Here is a 19,002-nt window from a genome sequence, read left to right as displayed (position 1 = left end):
CTCCATGAGCTGGTGGGTGTATTATCCCGATTCTATGTGGAAACTCTATCCATATTTATAAAGTCATTTACCACGAAATATTACTTGTCCTAAGAAGACAAGCTGTTTCAGCAAGATTATGCTTTATACACTTTTTTCATATTTTCACTTTTAAATATAATTCAGTTGAGAATTTCAAATCATTGTGTCCTAAGTTTCTTAAAATATTTCACAGAGTTTTCTAAAAGTTAGCTAATGAAAATGGACATGATCATCAGAATAACGGCTTCGATTTATAGAATACTTTGCTGAACTTAAATTTCATTTTAAAAGCTAATGTTTGGTACAATATGTGGAATGAATCACCATCTCCTTTATGAAGAGGTCAACGTTTAATTAGTTTTTCTGCAAAAGACTTATTATACATTTCACCTATAAACTGAAAGAAGAAAATGAGGCATTTTAAAGCAGAATGAAAGTAGAGGTGATACCCACAGCTGCTGTTGTCTCTGGCAAAGCATTCTGAGAGGCTCCAGTTTCATTTGGTTCATATGAAACACATGTTGCTCATTTATTGTACATGTGCTTCAACGTATTTTGACAAATCTGATCTAAAAATGTTACAGATGTTCTTCATTATTTTAATTAGCACTTAGTAGCCACCTATAGAACCTGGGTATAAATTGGCCCTTTCACAATATCATTAAAAGAAAATTTAGCTATCATTAATGTCTGGGTTTCAACTTAATTTTAGTTAGTGTCTTGATATAGCTAGCTATGCATATTTTATAAACGCTCTGTTACAATTTTTTTTATAATGAAGCCAAATCTTTTACAAACATGTTTTAAATAATTTTAGGTAGATCTAAAATTGTTATGATCCTGACTAATGTCTTTTAGAGATTCACACATTATTCAACATATGTCCTGAAATTAGGCAGCAATATTAAAACTCAAGTACTTGCTAGAAATGACCCTCAGGACTATTCTCTTTTTACTGAAGCAGAATCTGCGTTTTAAGACAATCACCAGGTACTTTGTATAAACATTAAAGTTTGATAAGCATGGTTCGAAGAGACTTAATATTCAAACTGTGTTTTATGTATACACATATGCATATATACATGGGTCAAACTCTACCTTCTAAACATCTGATTTATACAGATATAATAGAAAGTGGACTGGCCTGTAGATTGAACTATGTTTTAAAATCATTTGATACACTAAAAAGTTACCTCACCAATACTTCCCACAGGTTATGTTATTTGTCTTTAATGAATACAAAACCCCATACTGGCTTGCCATATATTTTCAATAACTGACATAAAGGAAACTAAAGAACGTATAACCCCAATTTATATAACTTGTATATTTTATATAATTTGTATAACTCTTTTAGAGTTCTCATCATTTTTTATTGTTTTCGGTAACTTTCTATAAAATTATTAGCTGGAACAGTAGTGGATTGTATTTATTTGTACTTCCTTGCCATGAAAAAAAAAGGAAGTAAATTTTACACTTTTCTAGAGACTGTGAGACTAAGGGCTTTAATTTCTTGGCTAGTATATCCCACATTAAAATTACTTATGGATGTCTTAAGAAAGAATTATATCTTAATTATTTATATTATGTTACATAAATTATGTCATACTTGTAGGTATATCTTTATTTTATGTATTTTATGTGAGGATTAGTATAATTATTATGTCTTAATAGGAGATACAAAATCAAATTTTTATTTATATAGGAACTTCTGAAATTATGCTGCAAGATAATTCATTAAAATTCAATTTTATTGGCCATAGCATTATATATATATATATATATATATATATATATATATATATATATATATATATATATATTCCAGTGGAAATAAGCATAAGATATACTTCTTGTCATAGAAGAGAATAATTAATACTATTTATTACTCTTAATTGAAATCTATGACAAAATGAGTTCATATAATTCAAAACTTACCACATTGTCACTATTTAATAAGATGGAGGCTGAAAGATTTTCTGTAAAGAAACCTTGAATTTGCTATACATGGTTAATTTCTTTGTTTTCAGTTCCACCAAGTATACTGCTCAAAATCAACCTTGGGAAATGAAATGATGGCCATTTAACATAATCCATTTGGAAGTCTCTGTTGGCACCACAGCAGCACATCATTGGTTTACAAGCTTGAAACACGCACAGTGTTTTTATTACCTTTTGATACATTTTTGCTGAAGAAGCTCTTCAGAATTGTTAATATTAGGTTGACTATATCTAATGGGAAAATATCTGATACATTTACTATATATTTGAATATACAATACGGGGGTAAAACTTGTGTTTTAAAGTTTACAAATGTAGGTTTGCTAGAATGGTACTCTGTAATTTCATGTGTGCAATTGCACTTTTAATTTTTCTTTTAAGGTTCTCAAACTGAACATCACAATGCAAATTAAATAGCCCTAAGTGTCCCTGAAGAGCTACTGTGTGTTGTATAAAGGCCAAGTAATCCCTGCAGTGTCAGGGGGTTACTGTTCAGCTGTTCGGGATCATGAGATGATATCTCAGCACTCATAAAACAGAGGATTCAAAACACAGGGGTGTACATGGAAGTACAGATCATTATGACAGTCCTGGAAATTATCCACAAGAAACATCAATACCCTGTAAGCCAAAACAACACTACTGAATCAACATTTACAACTTTTGCTCAAAATTAAATCCAATACATAGGGAAAATTCACATCGAAACATTAATGCTAATATAATAATAATTTTCTATTTGGCTTATTCCAAAATATGGAGGACTTCAAAAACATACGGGATGTCTTTTCTTAAGCATTTAAAATGCATAATATTTATTCTGTACAAAACAAATAATTATTCTGTATTAGCTATTTTCCAGAACTAGTCTTAAAATGTTCAATCCATTTGGAAAGGCACAGTGAGAGAAGCATAGATATTTATTTAAGTTTGCACATTTCAATTCGGAAGAATGAGGGGGTAACTTTGGCCCCTGGGATTTAAAAATCTCTTCCAATTGTATCCTTTGGTCTGAATATTTACATAGTGGTTTCTTCCCATTCAAGCTCAACATCACCTATAACAGAAAGTAACATGTTACAAGAGAGTGTTGAAGTTAACAGTTCAAAATTGAAATGTTTCATGATAAAAATATAATGTAGACAGAAAGGGTATTATTAGCCCAACTTGGATTAGAGAAAAGTTAAAGAAAAAAAAACTGATCTGTGCACTAATCCAGCTTCTTAAACATTTTTAACATATGGTTATTCTGAAATTTATGTTCTTACCATAGGTGGTAAACTAGTAAGCTGGGCATATATTGTTGTTTCTGTTTACCTTCCATGGCGTCCAAAGAGTCCATCTTCTGAAGTGCTGAATAGTTAACAAAACAGATGGGCTGATTACTTCCCTTATTTGATAGGAGATCCAGAATGCACTGGTGTAAAAAGATATACTGTGCCTAGACACCAAAGACAGAGTGGTTAAACAAATAGACTGATGAAGAGTTTTATAAAGGGAGTTATATTGTTAAAGCTAAAAGCAATACTGAATTCATCAAATAAATAGCTAAGTTACAGACACAGAATTTATCATACTATAGATATGATTTTCTACCATTTCAAATATGAGGCTTTCTAAATTCCTGTGGTCTCTTGAAGCTTCAAGTTTTTTTCTAACACTTGTCACTAAACACCAAGTATTAATATATTCTTTCTTGCTGTTATCATAAGAAGTAGAAAATTATATTACATAAATTTGTTTATGAGTTTTTTTCCTGTTAGATCTAATTGGTAAATTCTCTTACAGTTTTCTTGTTAGAATGACTGTTGGAATACAAATGCTAAATTTACTTTTGAAATCTGTGAGTCAGCATATCTATACATCATCAGCGCATTTAAAATATGTTTAACAAATCTGTTAGTCACCTGGATATGTGGCCTGCTTAAGATCAAGTATCTGGTCCTGATTTGTAAATACAAGGCAGTGGGTCATTGAAATACCCAAACATCCAGGTGCTGGACAAGGACTCCTACCATTGCATCTGAATGTTTGGGCTAAATTCAGTACCGTTTGGATCCTTTAAATGTTTTCAATATAATTCAATAACCTACTAGCATCTCTGAGTTTGGACCTTATCAAAAGTAGTTAAAGCTAAAAAAAAAAGTATATTTCAAATCACCCTCATTTGCACATAACAAACATATCTGACTTTAAAGGAATATCACCAGATGTTTAAGACATATATTCAAATTGACAATGATTTAAATAGAACATTCTCAAAAGTGATCAGCCTCAGAGGTTATATTCGTATCTATTGCTACGGTACCTCAAAACCTTTTGGAACTCCTCTATTGAAACTGTCTTAAGAAATTGTTTGTCATTATTAGGAATATCTATTTCTTTGTGGATTACAAAATGTTTCCAAGAACATCTCATTACTGGAACGTCAGTTTTATAAAGGCAGAACTCTGTATATTCACTGCTATATTCTGATTACCTATAATAGTGCCTGGCACATAGTAGTTACATAATAAGTGTTTGTTGACTTAGTCTCATTTAATTCTCACAGCTAGTCAACCTTTACCATTTAAGGGCAGATGTAATTTAAAGAAAATTCAAATGTCGTTAGGTGTTAAGTTTTGTAAATGAGGTGGATGATCTAGTTTATAGAATTCAATTTTGGTAAGAATTGAAGTGTTGTTATAAAGCAATAAAATTTCTATTGAAAATGCTAGTAAGTTACTTCTCAAGGTAATTCCAAGAGTGTGTTTTCAAACATACATGACACAGTGAATTACATTATTGACAGAAATATGTTGACACAATATAATCTTTTTGGAAATCATTTAAATTTATGAGTTCTAGTATTTAAAAAAAATATGTGAAGTCACATTTGATATGTGAAACTTCTGACTGTCCTGATTTCATCTTCTCCACTGGAAAGAATGATAGGTGTAAACTTTGCCAGCAGAGCAGGCTGAACTCTGTGAGACAGTCCTACAGGTTCCAAGGTCCTTCTGCCATTATGTGTTATTGCCAAGAAAGCAGCATACTGTTGTGAAAAAAGTTTAATTCCAGTTTCTGCCCTAGAGAGCCATATTACCTTAAGAATTAAACTCTTCTGATGCACAATTTCCTCATCTGGGGGTGGGAGTGTGTGTCATAAATCCTGTATTGTAAGATTTAAAGGATTTAACATACGTAAAATGCCCAACAAAAAACTGGACATCCAAAATATGTTGACTTTTTTCTTTTTCTTCCCCTATATGAGTTCACACCAGTAAATTTCCACTTCTTTGAGGCACTAAAAGTATCTTAGGATATTAGCTCACTACAGAGAGTTCTCTCATAAAGGCCTTTCAAATTTCCTGGAGCTACAATGCGTTGTTGTTGGTTTTGTTGTTGTTGTTGTTGTTGTTTGCAAGAGAGTCTCGCTCTGTCGCCCAGGTTGGAGTGCAATGGCGCAGTCTTGGCTCACTGCAACCTCTGCCTCCCGGTTTCAAGCGATTCTCCTGTCTCAGCCTCCGGTGTAGCTGGGATTTCAGGTACGCGCCACCATGCCTGGCTGATTTTGTATTTTTAGTAGAGACGGGGTTTCACCATGTTGGTCAGGCTGGTCTCGAACTCCTGACCCCTGGTGATCCGCCCACCTTGGCCTCCCAAAGTGCTGGGATTACAGGCATAAGCCACCGCGCCCAGTGCCCAGTGCATTGTTTTTTGAGTGAAAGAAATCAAAGCCTTCTCCTGGGAAAGGGCCATACCCCTCAGTGCCTTTTAGTGGCAGTATATTGCTGAAGTTGCTGCTGTAGTATGTGCTAAGACAGGAATATTCCTCATAGAAACTGCAATCACTCTGGAGTGCAGGAGAAGAAAATAAGACACTGCTGTTGTGCAAGGCAATGCTGGTTTGTAAGGACTGGAGGCAAGGGGTGGTCATTTTTCCATCTGTCATCACAGGAAAAAAACAGTAAAGAGCCTAACTTCTGGGAACTAAGACAGATCAAAGAGGGCTTCCGAGTACCTGATTTTCAGCAAGGAGAGAATCAGAAAAATCTCATTGGACATTTACTGCCTGCTGGGCACCATGTTGGTGATTTACAAACTTTCTCTTATTTAATACTGATAACAAGTTTGTGAAAAGTGTAACAGGGCTATTTTACAAAAGAGACATAGCTCAAAGAGGCTAATTAAACAAAGTCACAGAGCCAACAATTAGCAGAGATGTATTCCGAATTTAGTTCTCTGACTTCAAAAACCTTCTTTCTAATCCCCGCCCCACCCCTAAATCCCCATCCCAAGCTGTGACAATTTGCTGTGGCTGGTTAAACAGAATAATGTATGAAGTTTATAACATATTTTGACTACTAAATTGGGTAAAATTATTAACAGACATTCTTGAACACATTCTTTACAGAATTTAATTCTACAAAGTTGCAGAGCATGGAAGTTTTTTCAGTTTTTACTGTTTGAAGATTGACTCTAGACTCTAGAAGGAAACCATCAGTTCCATCCTCTATCCTAACCAAGAGAGCAAACCCTTAATTTCACTGAGAGCACTGATCCCCAGTGTCTGTGTGTACACCTAGGGACATGGGAGGAAAATGTTAGCTTTTCATTTATCTTTGTTTTTAACTAAAAATGAGAAGGAAATTGAGCTTTAATAATGAGCAATAGTTGGATTGATATTAGAACCTTCGTAAGACCCCTTGATAAAGACCAGCTACCTAATTTGTTAGCCAAACTTGGATTAGAGAGAATGCAAAATGTAAAGTTCCACTACAAAATGTAAAGTTCCTGTCTCAAAATGTAATTTTAAGATTTTCAAGACAGTGACAGCAAACATTAAACCAATTTCAGGGCCCTTTTAAGTGTGAGGACCTGTGAAACTACCCATGTTGCCTACCCATGAAGCTGGCCCTGGTCATGTATAATATTCCATTTCTGAATCCTGGGGGAAGGGTGACATTTAACTCATTTGTTAACTCAGCATATGAGGGAATGTATATGCATTATATTACCTAGTTTACCTAACTAATTATCACAGAATTGAAGTAGTTAAGGAAGATTCCTACAAAGAGACTGTGGATTAAAGATAATATTTATCATGCAAGCCCAAATGAATGACAAAAAAATTGGCAAGACTAACACATTCATCATACTCCTGGAATACTCTTGTAGCCATACTATGAGGTAAAAATAACAACATGTAATCAGACCTGACAAAAAGCTTTTTTTTTTTAAAAAAAGCATAAAAATGTAAAATATGTACTTAAAACCACTATCAAAAGAGAAGTATTTTCTCTTAAGTATATATTTTCTTTTTTGAGAATACCTAATAATAAGTAGCCTTAGCAATTAGCAAGGTTTTGAAAATATTCCTTATTCGATATTTATCTCATGCTTTTCAATTTCTTATTTTATTTATGTTTATAATTTACATAACTAAATAATCTACATTTAAATATAAACATATCTGTATTAGAGTAGAAGCTCAAATATCTTTCCTAAAAGGGACATTTGTCCAAAAAGTTTGGATATCTCTGGTCTGGAACAGCATCTTCCAAGGAGGATTAATGTTCCATGACATGGTATTACAGGTTTGAATCAAAAAGGGTTGAAGAGTTCTCCAGTCATCGAAGTTTAGGAAAAGTTGTCCATAGGACTCTGTCTTTGTAATTGTCAGCGAAATTAACATTAAGATCCTAAAAATTTATGTGTTTAAAAATCAGTTTAATTTCTTTCTCATACTTATTTTAGCAGATAACTCTTTTTCTGAAATGTTTAACTACTTTGATACCACTTCTGTTTTCTAGAATGTAACCTGGAAAATACTGTTACAGCAGGCCTGCATATTTACTGCAAGAAAATCTCTATTTGTGTAACATACAAATTCCAATCCAAAGCTACAGATAGGAATATTGTGTATATTGTAGTTATACAGACTAGGGCTTGAATTTTGGCTCTGGCACTTACCAGTAATACTATCTTGGAATATCGTTTAACTTCTTGGAGCATGTGCTTCCCTGTTTGTAAAGCAGAGCCAGTAATATTTATGGTTTTACTGGCCCTGCCTTACAAATAAATAATTTAATTTAATAAAGATTAAATAAGATAATACATGTGAAGGGTCTAGTATAGCTCCTGGAACCCAGTAGACACTCAGTAGAGGGTTTTAAGCCTCATTACCATAGTTCTGTGTGATTTTTTAAAATAAAAATTTTATATATTTTGTAAATATTTTTTGCCTATAAGCCAAAACAACAAACAACAAACTCACAGTTAATAGTTGATGGCGTGCTACAATAATCATTATTAGTACTGGTATGCAATAGGGATAAATATGGAGAAGTAAAACCCATAGAACTTCATTACAGTCAATATTTTAAACTGTTTTCCCATTTATAACTTTTCAAAAGATAATGATATTCAAAAGATATTGATTTGAGTTCATTTCCAGATATCCCAAAGTTGCTAAACGATAAACATAAATCAATTTTATGTTACTTCCTACATGCCTATCAGTATAACAAGTTAAGATGAGCCATCGGTAACAATGCTGCAGGGTGACTATGGCATGTGGGCATTAGTTCTCCAATAATCTCTATCAGCTGCCCTCCCGAATCCTCCCCAAAAGGCTTATAATGTAGGAAAAGAAGGTGTCCACAGCTTCAAGCTCATGTCCATCCAGATTGCTGCCACTAAGATCTCCTATGTGGAAATTTTAGAACTTTAGAATGCAGTGCAGGTTTAGAGATCTTACCAGATTCTGCACCATGCACATTCTTTCACTTCTCAGTTCAGCTACTAGTCCATATATATCCACAAAATCATGGTCATTTATATGTTGTGTTAAATGGTCCAGAGCAATAAAAACTCCAGTTCTTCCAACTCCAGCACTACAGGAAGGGTAAATTACATGAAAATTATTCAGCAAAGGGTTGTTCATTTTGATGGGGATAAAGATAATGGGCTATGATAGCAATAAATTCTAACAGTTTCTTCTCTTATTTGGAGGCAGATTTTCTTTGGCATTTCTTTGGATTTTTTATGGTTACCAAGACTGTGTTTAAACAAGGCAAGATGATTATCATTAATATGCTATCAAATATTTGAGTTTCTCTTTCTTTAATCAGTGGAACTTAACCTCTTATTTCTTAATATTTTAGGGGGTGTTGTTGAAGTACAGAGATTTTTTAAAATCATTGAAAATTCTTAATACCAGAGACTCTGTATTGACCAAATATTCAGTTACCAGCAGAAATGCTAAATGTTACAAATGTAGAATATTTAGCTCATATAGCATTTTCTTTGCTTCATTTTGAAAAATAGTGTTGCAATTGTCCTTTTCACTTTCTTTCTCTAGAATTTATTTTGCCTCCTATAGATAATAAAATTGAAAAACTATTTTCATTTAAAAAATTACATCAATACTCAAAGACAGGTATATGCTCCATAGAAACTGTTAACTGATAAACCTCACAAGATTGATTCGGAAATTCCTATTGTCAGAAATTCCTATTATCAGAAAGACAAGATTCCTAGGAAATTAAATGGTTAATAGAGGAAGTTAATCGAAAAAAATTTTTGAAAGGTCATCTAGTCTTATAAATATTACTTTGAACCACATGAAACTGCCATTTTTGTAGTTCTGTAGTAAGAAACATTCAAATATTGGCAATTTCCTATGATTTGACCTAAGAAATTGTGAGCCTATAACATAAAACTGAGTATAGTAACATGTATATATATATGCCACACAGCCATTGAATTGTTAAATATATTTTGAGTGTCAAACACTGTTCTGGGCACCTGGGTCATAGCAGTGAACAATGCAAAGTCCCTGCACTTACAGAGTTTATAGTCCAGAGGAAAACGACACATAAATAAACAGACCAAGAATGTGCCTGGTAGTAAGAAGTCTCATACTGAAAAAAAGATGAATCAGGTTAAGGAGATAGAGGGTGATAGGGTAGGATAGGGTCAGCAGACAAAACTTCTCTGATAATGTAATATTTGAAAAGAAACTAGCATAAGGTTAGGGAGCACACCATGTGGGTATCTGGGAGAAGATCATGGTAGCCAGAAGAAGCAAAATGAGAACAGACCTGAGGTGGGAGCATTTTTGAACGTTCAAAAATCAGGGGAGACCAGGGAGGTGAGAGTACAGTGAGGAGTGAGGGGTAGTCAGGGATGAAAGTATTTGCTGGTGGGTTAGATGTGTAATGTGAGAGGAAGCAGAATCAAGGATGACTCCAGGGCTTCTGGCTCAAACAGAAGGGACTTGCTTTTTATCAAGATAGGAACAACAGAGCAGGGGTGAATTTGGAGATTGAGTCAAGTGTTCTGTTTTGTACACATCAAATTTCTAGAACTTTTTAGTCATTCAGTCTGTCAAGTTGAATTGCAAGCTAAATGTAGAAGTCTAAAGTCAAGGTGAGAAGTTGAAGTTGGAGATAAATATTTAGTAGATGGTTTTCAAATGATATTTAAAGATGGTCAATAATATGAACATACTTTCTTCTTATCTCTTATTTAAATCACAAAGGAGGAGACTCTATTCTTTTTGAGGCTAAAAAGGAGAAAGTACTTTTCTTCTAGTGCCCATGGCAGTGTATTCGCATGATACAGAGAAACTGAAGACAGCTACTGTCCATCAAAGGTTTTAATCATCAATGATGCCAGCATAAAATCAATCATTGACTGTAGAATCAAATTGTTATACTGTTTTTAGTATATACTATTATATTAAGCTTTATATCTGTATGGAGGGATTTAAAATTGAGAAGGTAAAAATGAGGCTTTTACTTTTTGTTCTACATGTTTTATAAATATAAGCATTGTTCATATATTTTATAATGAGCAAGCATTTATGTATTAGTCTTATAATTTTAAAAATCCAGAAATTTATGGAAAATGTATAATCATTTAAATTACATATTGAGTTTTTTAAAATAAAAGTTTAAAAACTGAATGAATTTATCTTTTCTTACGTACAGTATTTAACCACATTAATTATAGTACACTCCTGTTAAAAATATTAAAAGTTATTGTTACTTTAAAAAAAATCTTTTTATTGTGGTGAAAGATGAATAGCAGAGAATCTACCATTTTGACCATTTTACATGTACAATTCAGTGGCATTAAGTATATTCTCAATGTTGTGCAAATATCAACACTATATATTTCCAGAACTTTTCATCATCCCAAATAGAAGGCCTGTACCCATTAGATAATAATTTTTCATCTCCCTCCTCACTAATAACCAGAACTCTACTTTCTGTTTCTATTTATTTACCTATTCTGAGTATCTCATTTAAGTAGAATTCATACTACATTTTCCTCTAATCTCCAAACTTCAATTGTGAAAAAGACTCGAGTCAAGACTGATTTAGATCTATCATGTCAGAAAACATAAATCATACCAATGTGTCTAGAAATGCTAAATGTGAAATCTCTGAAGATGGCAAGCTGGAAGAAATTTACATGAACATTTTATAAAAAATAACCAATGGAATTATAATAATAAAAAGACCAATGGGTTCAAAGACCATTTCTGATCGCTTTCTTACCTGCAGTGAACAATCATAGGTGTGGTGTCATGTGCCCTGCTTGCTCGAACCAACTTCACAAAGTGAATTAGAGGGGCGCTGTTCTCAGGAACCCCATGCTCTGGCCAGGCAGTAAAGTTACACTGTCGAACAGTCATGCAATCCCCATGCTAGACAAAGGGACGGATTAATGAATGACAAAATTATTTAAGTTCCACAATGAAGGTTGAAGGCAATTGTCCCAGTTTTTGAAGGTGATCTTTTAAAAATGACTATTTACCAAACCAAACAAAATGTTTTCATTATTTCCCATAAGAGAGATTTTTATTGTTACAATAAAGAGAATTGCCTTTCAATATGAATGAAAACATAAGAAAGCTTGGAAATAAATGTTAATATAGGACATTAATATTCAAATATAGTATGCCATTTTGTAGCACTCAGAATAATAGGTATTGAAACAATTTTGACCCAAAACTTAAATGAACATATTCACAAATTATTCCATACACAGGTATTGAGCATCTGTTATGTGAAAAGTATAAAGATCCTTGTATCATCTTCTGTGTGTATAGGCATTTATATAAACTGAGATTCCATAAAGTGATCCCATAAAGTGATCCCATAAAGATCTCATAAAGTGAGATCCCATACTACCTTTTCTATCTGGCTGCAGATTAAATAGAAAATCAAATTATTAGGATTCAGGAGATGAGTGACTTGGGAAATTGCTGTCACAAGTCAAATATTACAGTTTATTCATTAGATAAAATAAAACTAGTGATCTCATCATTTTCTCTCCTTTTTCTGCTCTTGTCAACCTAAGAATGTGATGCTAATTGGTTAATACAGACTTTAACTGGAGTGATCTGGAACAAATACAGTGACATTGATACTAAAGTTGGATATCGATTCAAAATTCTGTTCAGAAGACAATACAAAAGCATTGTTGAATATACAGGTATCCTTGAAAGGGATAGTTCTAGAAATTAATTTTATTTTAGACATTTAGATCAATCATATTTTATATCATGTTCTCTCGTCCCCCCCTTTTTTTTTACCCTTTCAATTTTCAGATCCCTGATAGTCCAATCTATTTGAACATCCTCCATTAGCTTTGTAATCACTATATCTCCAAAGACAGTAACTGGCTTGTTGTCCTCTGGCCAATACTGATGGCATCTGATCTGCATTCAGAGAAAATCATCAGTCATAAGCGTCATTGTTATATTGATATATATGTATACCACAGTTATTATGACTAAGTTAAAATTACTTTATAGATGTCCAGGTTATTGATGACTCACAGTATTAGATGAAATATTCACACATATGTTAACACAATCGTAAAACAACATTTGTAAAACATTTTCAAATAACTTACCCGTCCTTTTTCAAAACACTGTGTTAGCATTACTAATGTTTTTGCTCTGGTTTCCCACACCATTCTCCAAAAATCTCCAACTGTTCCTGGTAGTGGACCTTGAGTAGCAATAAATTCATTTGGACATAAATAACCCTAGAAGGATGTAATTACAAACACTGCATCACTGTGTTCACAGATACAGTGTTTTAGTTTTCAATCAATGCATGAAACATATGCTGGTTGTAAAATTACCTAATATTTTAGAATACCGTGAATACTAGATAATCTTAAATACTCAAAATTTCCAAAGTCTAAATTTATCCTCATAATCTGATATACTACACAACAAATGGTTCTCAAAATTTATGTCTAACTTTTGAATAAAACATTAAGGACTACATAATAATATTTACAATAATAACAGAACTTAACAAAGGTCTTAAGTCTGAGTCTTTGTAGCAGTTTGCTAAGCATCTTATATTCAATATTCTTATAAAATCATTGTGAATTAGTACTAATATTATGCACATTTTATAGATGAAGATATTGAAGCTTAGAAAGGTGAAGTAACTTGCCAAGATCTCAAAATTGGTAAGGCAGGTTGAGCCCAGAACCAGCTCTCTAAACCCACTCCATGATGTTTTTGCCATGTATTTATTGGTTGTGCAGATATATGTACACTCTTCCTCTAAGAAATTACTTATCTACTTAAACTGTGGCATTAGTCATTAGTCTAGCAGCATTTACTGTCTGGAGTTCTGACCCAAGAAAAACACAGTAATACGAAGTTTCATTTTGCTAATACAGTAAACTCATAGAATCCATTATGACATCCTTGTGTATATTTATCAAATTTCTCTGAAATTTGGTCTATTTACCTGGAACATAAAAGCATGACACTTGAGTTTATATAATTGTGAACAGTATCTGTGGATTTCTTTTAAAGAAAGGTAATGTATAAGTTAAAAAGTAGTAATGGAATGACATCTATTTCAAACAGGAAGATGCTTTAAGGAATGTGGAATAAAAGGTAACATTTACTTTTTTAGGTTGAAATTGTCTCAGTAGTCAGAGAATAGTAATATACAAAAAATAACATATATTTAAATTTTCCAGGGACTCTAAAATGTAATCCAGCAAGTTTATTTTACTTTAAGAAATAATGAGGAGGCACTTTAGGTGATTTTCCCAAATTACAGTGCAAGCCAGGAACATTTGCTTGTAGAAAATCTTGAGTCTCTTAAATACACAGTATACTGCAGCTTTTCTGTCTTTCCAGTCTCAACCGAAAGACCTAAACATGTAGTTAAAGTGTGAGGGATCTTTTCTTATTAAAATAATATATGTTAAATGTAGAATATTTTGAAAATTTAGAAAAATACATAATAGAAAGTAGAATTCACCTGTAAGCCCACTATCCAGAGTGAAGGACCATTAACATTTTGGTTGATTTCTTTACAGATTTTTTAAAAATGCACATTCTCCACTGAATCAATATTTGTGAGTGACTACTACATTCCAGGCACTATTTTAGGAGCTGGGGGTTCGTCACTGACCAAAGACACTGAAATTCCTACCTTCATTTATTTTATCATTAGGAGAAATAGACATTGTCTATTAATGTATATTACATATGCAAATTACGTAGAATTTATAAAAGTGATAAGGGCTATGAGAGAAAGTTTTCAGAAAATAGGCTGTTCAGAAATAGGTTATTCAGAAAAAATAAATACTTCATGAGAATATGCGGTATTTATTTTTCTGTTCCTGGCTTATTTCACTTATCATAGTGTTCTCCAGCCCATCTCCAAACTTCACATATCACTGGTGATAATGTGAAGAAAGTTTTGAAGAAGGAAGGAAGTGAGGCCTGCAGGATTCGGGGGAAAAGAATTGTGGGTAGAAGGAAAATCAAGTCCAACGACCTTAAAGGAGAAGGGTGTCAGGAATGTTCTAGGAACAGCAGGTGCCTGGAGTAGAGTAAATGAGGGGGAAGAGTAACAGATAATGGCTAGAAAAAGCAGGGAGGATAAGTGGTGCTTTAGGTCCTAAAAAGTAATTATAAGACTTTGCTTTTTACTCTGACTGACACAGAAAGTCACTGAAAGGTTTCAAACACAGTGTGTGGTTTAACAGTTTCACGTGGGCTTCCATAGACCAACCTATGGGAGTTTAAAAGGTGAAAGGAGGGAGAATAGTTAGAGGGTTATTGTAACAATTCAGCCAAGAAATATTGGTAGCATGGGTGATATCAATGGAGATGGTGAGAAGTGATCAGATATGGATACATTTTGAAGGCAAAACCAACCGAATTTGCTAATAGATTTGATATGAGGTATGAGAGAGACACAAAAATCAATAATGACTCCAAAGGAAGATGGGGAAGACTCCAGATGAGCAGTTTTTAATAATATTTTCTTATTATTTTGACACATAATAATTGCACATTTTTATGGAATACAGTGTGACAATTTTCATACATGTATGCAATGTGTAATACTCAAGTCAGGGTAACGAGCACATCCATCTCCGTAAACATTTATCATTTCTTTATGTTGGGAACATCAAATTCTGCTCTTCTAGCTATTTGAAAATATACAATAAATTGTGGTTTGTTATAGTCACACTACAGAGCTATAGACACTAGAATTTATTTCTCCTATCTAGCTGTAATTTTGCATTCATTAACCAATCTCTTGCTCTCACCTCTTCCCCTTCCCAGCTTTTAACCACTATTCTACTCTCTACTTTCAGGAGATCAACTTTTTCAGCCTCTGCATAAGTGAGAACATGTGGTATTTATTTTTCTGTTCCTGGATTATTTCAATTATCATAATGTTCTCCAAGCTCATCCATGTTGCCACAAATGACAGGATTTCATTCTTTTACATGGCTAAATAGCATTCCATTGCATATATATAGCATATTTTCTTTATTCATTCATCTGTTGATGAATACTTAGGCTGATTCTTTATCTCGTCTATTGTGAATAGTGCTGCAGCACTTATTGCGTAAGCATAGATATGCCTTTGACATACTGATTTTCTTTCCTTTGGATATATACCCAGTAGTGGTATTGCTGGGTCATAATGATGGTTGTATTTTAGTTTTCTGAGGAAAACTAAATAGTGTATAATAGTGTATAATAATTCCACTTTCTCTGCATTCTTGCTGGCATTTATTATTTTTTGTCTTTTTGATAATAACCATTCTAAATGGGGAGAGATGGTATTTCATTGTGGTTTTGATTTGTATTTCCTTGATGATTAGTGATGTTGAGCATTCTTTCATATGCCTGTTGGCCATTTGTATGTCTTCTTTTGGGAGATGTTCATTCAGCTCATTTGCCCATTTTTAAATTGGATTTTTTTTTTCTGCTATTGAGTTGAGTTCCTGGTATATTTTGGATATTAATCCCTTGTTGGATGAATAGTTTGCAAATATTTTCTCCCATTTTGCAGATTGTCTCTTCATTCTGTTGATTGTTTCCTTTGTGTGCATATGATTTTTACTTTGATATAATCTCATTTGTATATTTTTGCTTTTACTGCCTGTGCTTTTGAGGTTTTAGTATGAACAGATTTGCAGGGAAAATAAAAAACTCACATTGGACATATTATGTTTGAAATCACTATTAGATATTCAAGTAGGAATGCCACGAAGGCAATTAGATATATGACTTTAGAATTCAGTAAGAAGTCCAAACTAGAGACATAAATTTGAAAGTAATCAGCTCATATCTCTTACTTAAAGTCATGAAAATTGGATGACATCACTGCGATGGTCAATACTGAGTGTCATCTTAATTGGATTGAAGAACACAAAGTATTGTTTCTGGGTGTGTCTGTGAGGGTATTGCCAAAGGAGATTAACATTTGAGTCAGTGGACTGGGAAATGCTGGATACTTCCTGCCCTAGAACATCGGACTCCATGTACTTCAGCTTTTGGACTCTGGGACTTGCACCAGTAATTTGCCATGGCCCTTTGGTCATAGACTGAAGGCTGCACTATCAGCTTCCCTACTTTTGAGATTTTGGGACTTAGACTGGCTTCCTTGCTCCTCAGCTTGCAGATGGCCTATTTTGGGGCTTCATCTTGTGATTGTGTGAGTCAACACTCCTTAATAAACGCCGCTTCATATATACATCTATCCTGTTAGTTCTGTCCCTCTAGAGAACCCTGACTCTTACAATCACCAAGAAAAAGAGTTTGGAAAGAGATTGTAAATTCAAGTACTGAGCTCTAAATTATTTTGTTTTCGGGTCTAGAAGATGAGATAGAACCTATGAGACTAAGATGAAAGAGTCAGAGCTGCTGAAAAGTCAAATAAATTGGAGACTGAGACTTAAGGCTAATTTTCTGAGTAGTTAATTGGTGACCTTGAAAATAGCTGATTCAGTGTTGTGCTTGCTTAGTATCCAAGTCTTATTTGAGGGTGCTGAAGAAATAAGAGAAGGGAATTGAAGATAGTAAGTGTTGACAATTCTTCAAGGGGCTATAATGTAAATAAAAATAACAATAGAGAAGTAGAGAGAAACCTATAATATCAAGATATTTTTATGATGTAAGAAATTACAATAGATTTGTTTAGCTGCTAAAAGAGAAAAATTGATGATGCAGAAGAGAGAATTCCTCAACCCATGTTCTTGAGAGGCAAAGGGAGAGGTCATGTAGTGTCCAAGTGAAAGGGTTGGCTGTTAACAGGGACTAGGACAGTTCATATGCAGCCACAGGAGAAAGACTGAGTATATGGACACAGATGCAGACAAGTAGGAGACCTTGTGAATGTTCTCTTTTAATTGCCTTTGTTTTATCAGTGAAATATAAACAAGGCCATCAGATGTAGGTGAAAATGAAGAATATAATGTTAGAGGCCAGAGGAGAAAGAAGAAGGAGAAAGAATCTCCTAGAAGAAAGGGAGATTGAATAGATTAGGAGGCTGTGTTTTTGAGGTTAGTGGCCATGAGTTTAAAGTGAGATATTTTGGCATGATCATGAATTTTTCTCCAATACACTTCTAGTAACACAGAGAAGAATCCATGGAGGGTTTTATTTAGCAAAGTTTGGGGATTTATCAAAAGGTCGAGACTATAACAGATAAATTTGAGAGTTGAGGATGTATACAATAGAGGAAAGGAAACAAATAGGCATGCAGTTCAAGCTGAGCAAGAAAAAAATGAAGTCTTGATTGGGTTAGAAGAAATGGAAAATTTGATAGAATCAAAGAGCTGTAGGGCAGAGCAGGGTTGAAGAATTATCAGAGTCCAGTGATCTGGAAAGAAGGATTTGGACAGATAGTGAGACATCTGCAATCAAGATTATGGAGAGGCTACAATTCTTGGTGGTGAAAAGGTCTAGGTTGTGAACATGGCAGAAAGTATTGAGGTCACGTGGAAGGCAAGTCACTGCAAGAGAAGAGGTCCAGAAAGTGATGAGCAGGGCTATGTGTCAATATTTTATATGAATTTTGACATCATCGATAATTATGACAGAAGAGTGATGAGAGAGAAGCAGTGATCCTGGAGTGAAATCTTTAAGAAACAAGAGAAAGTGACTTAGAGGATGGTAGTTAACTTCCAAAAAGAGCAATAGTGTGTCCTATGCTTGACAGCATGAATTCAAGCTGGCAATTTTAGGGCAGAGGGATAGAGAATGATGTGGAGGTGGCACTGAGGATTGAGGCAACTTGACCCTTCTCTATGCTGAGTACATACGGGAGGGTATGCAGACCCACTGGTGAGCAAGGCCAGAAAGCCAGTACCTGTAAGGGAGGAGTAGGTTCCACACAGAGTAATATAGACAATATATCACATATTGTATACTAAATATTATACTGTATATTTTATATATATACACATATATAAATAATTGGGATTATTCCTATACAATCTTGTTACAACTTATTTACAAAACTAACATTATATGATCTCAGTTTTCCAGGATCTGAAATATTATTTTATATTTCTTTTTAATACATATATCTATGTATTATCTGTTATTTAAATATATCTTTATATGGTCACATTTCCCCCTTGATTGTCATGTAAAGAAGCTAAGACACATTTAAGTTTTCTTCCTGTAAT

General features: G+C 33.7%; 1 protein-coding gene across 1 annotated transcript in view; it reads right to left on the bottom strand.

The window, feature by feature from the left end:
- Nucleotides 1-2,924: 2,924 nt before the first annotated feature.
- The window catches only part of PTPRQ (protein tyrosine phosphatase receptor type Q), a 236,930-nt gene continuing 220,852 nt past the window's right edge, over nucleotides 2,925-19,002 (bottom strand). Inside the window, exons 41-46 of the mRNA XM_055358903.1 lie at nucleotides 12,937-13,071; nucleotides 12,614-12,739; nucleotides 11,574-11,722; nucleotides 8,765-8,900; nucleotides 3,340-3,463; nucleotides 2,925-3,079 (exon numbers count right to left, since the gene is read on the bottom strand). Coding sequence (XP_055214878.1) covers nucleotides 3,042-3,079; nucleotides 3,340-3,463; nucleotides 8,765-8,900; nucleotides 11,574-11,722; nucleotides 12,614-12,739; nucleotides 12,937-13,071 — 708 coding nt within the window. The 3' untranslated portion in view covers nucleotides 2,925-3,041. The remainder of the gene's footprint in view (nucleotides 3,080-3,339; nucleotides 3,464-8,764; nucleotides 8,901-11,573; nucleotides 11,723-12,613; nucleotides 12,740-12,936; nucleotides 13,072-19,002) is intronic.

This window comes from Gorilla gorilla, chromosome 10 (assembly GCF_029281585.2).
Source record: "Gorilla gorilla gorilla isolate KB3781 chromosome 10, NHGRI_mGorGor1-v2.1_pri, whole genome shotgun sequence".
Lineage (NCBI taxonomy): Eukaryota > Metazoa > Chordata > Mammalia > Primates > Hominidae > Gorilla > Gorilla gorilla.
Note: the sequence above shows the minus strand (reverse complement) of the source record. Positions and strands in the feature narration are given on the sequence as shown.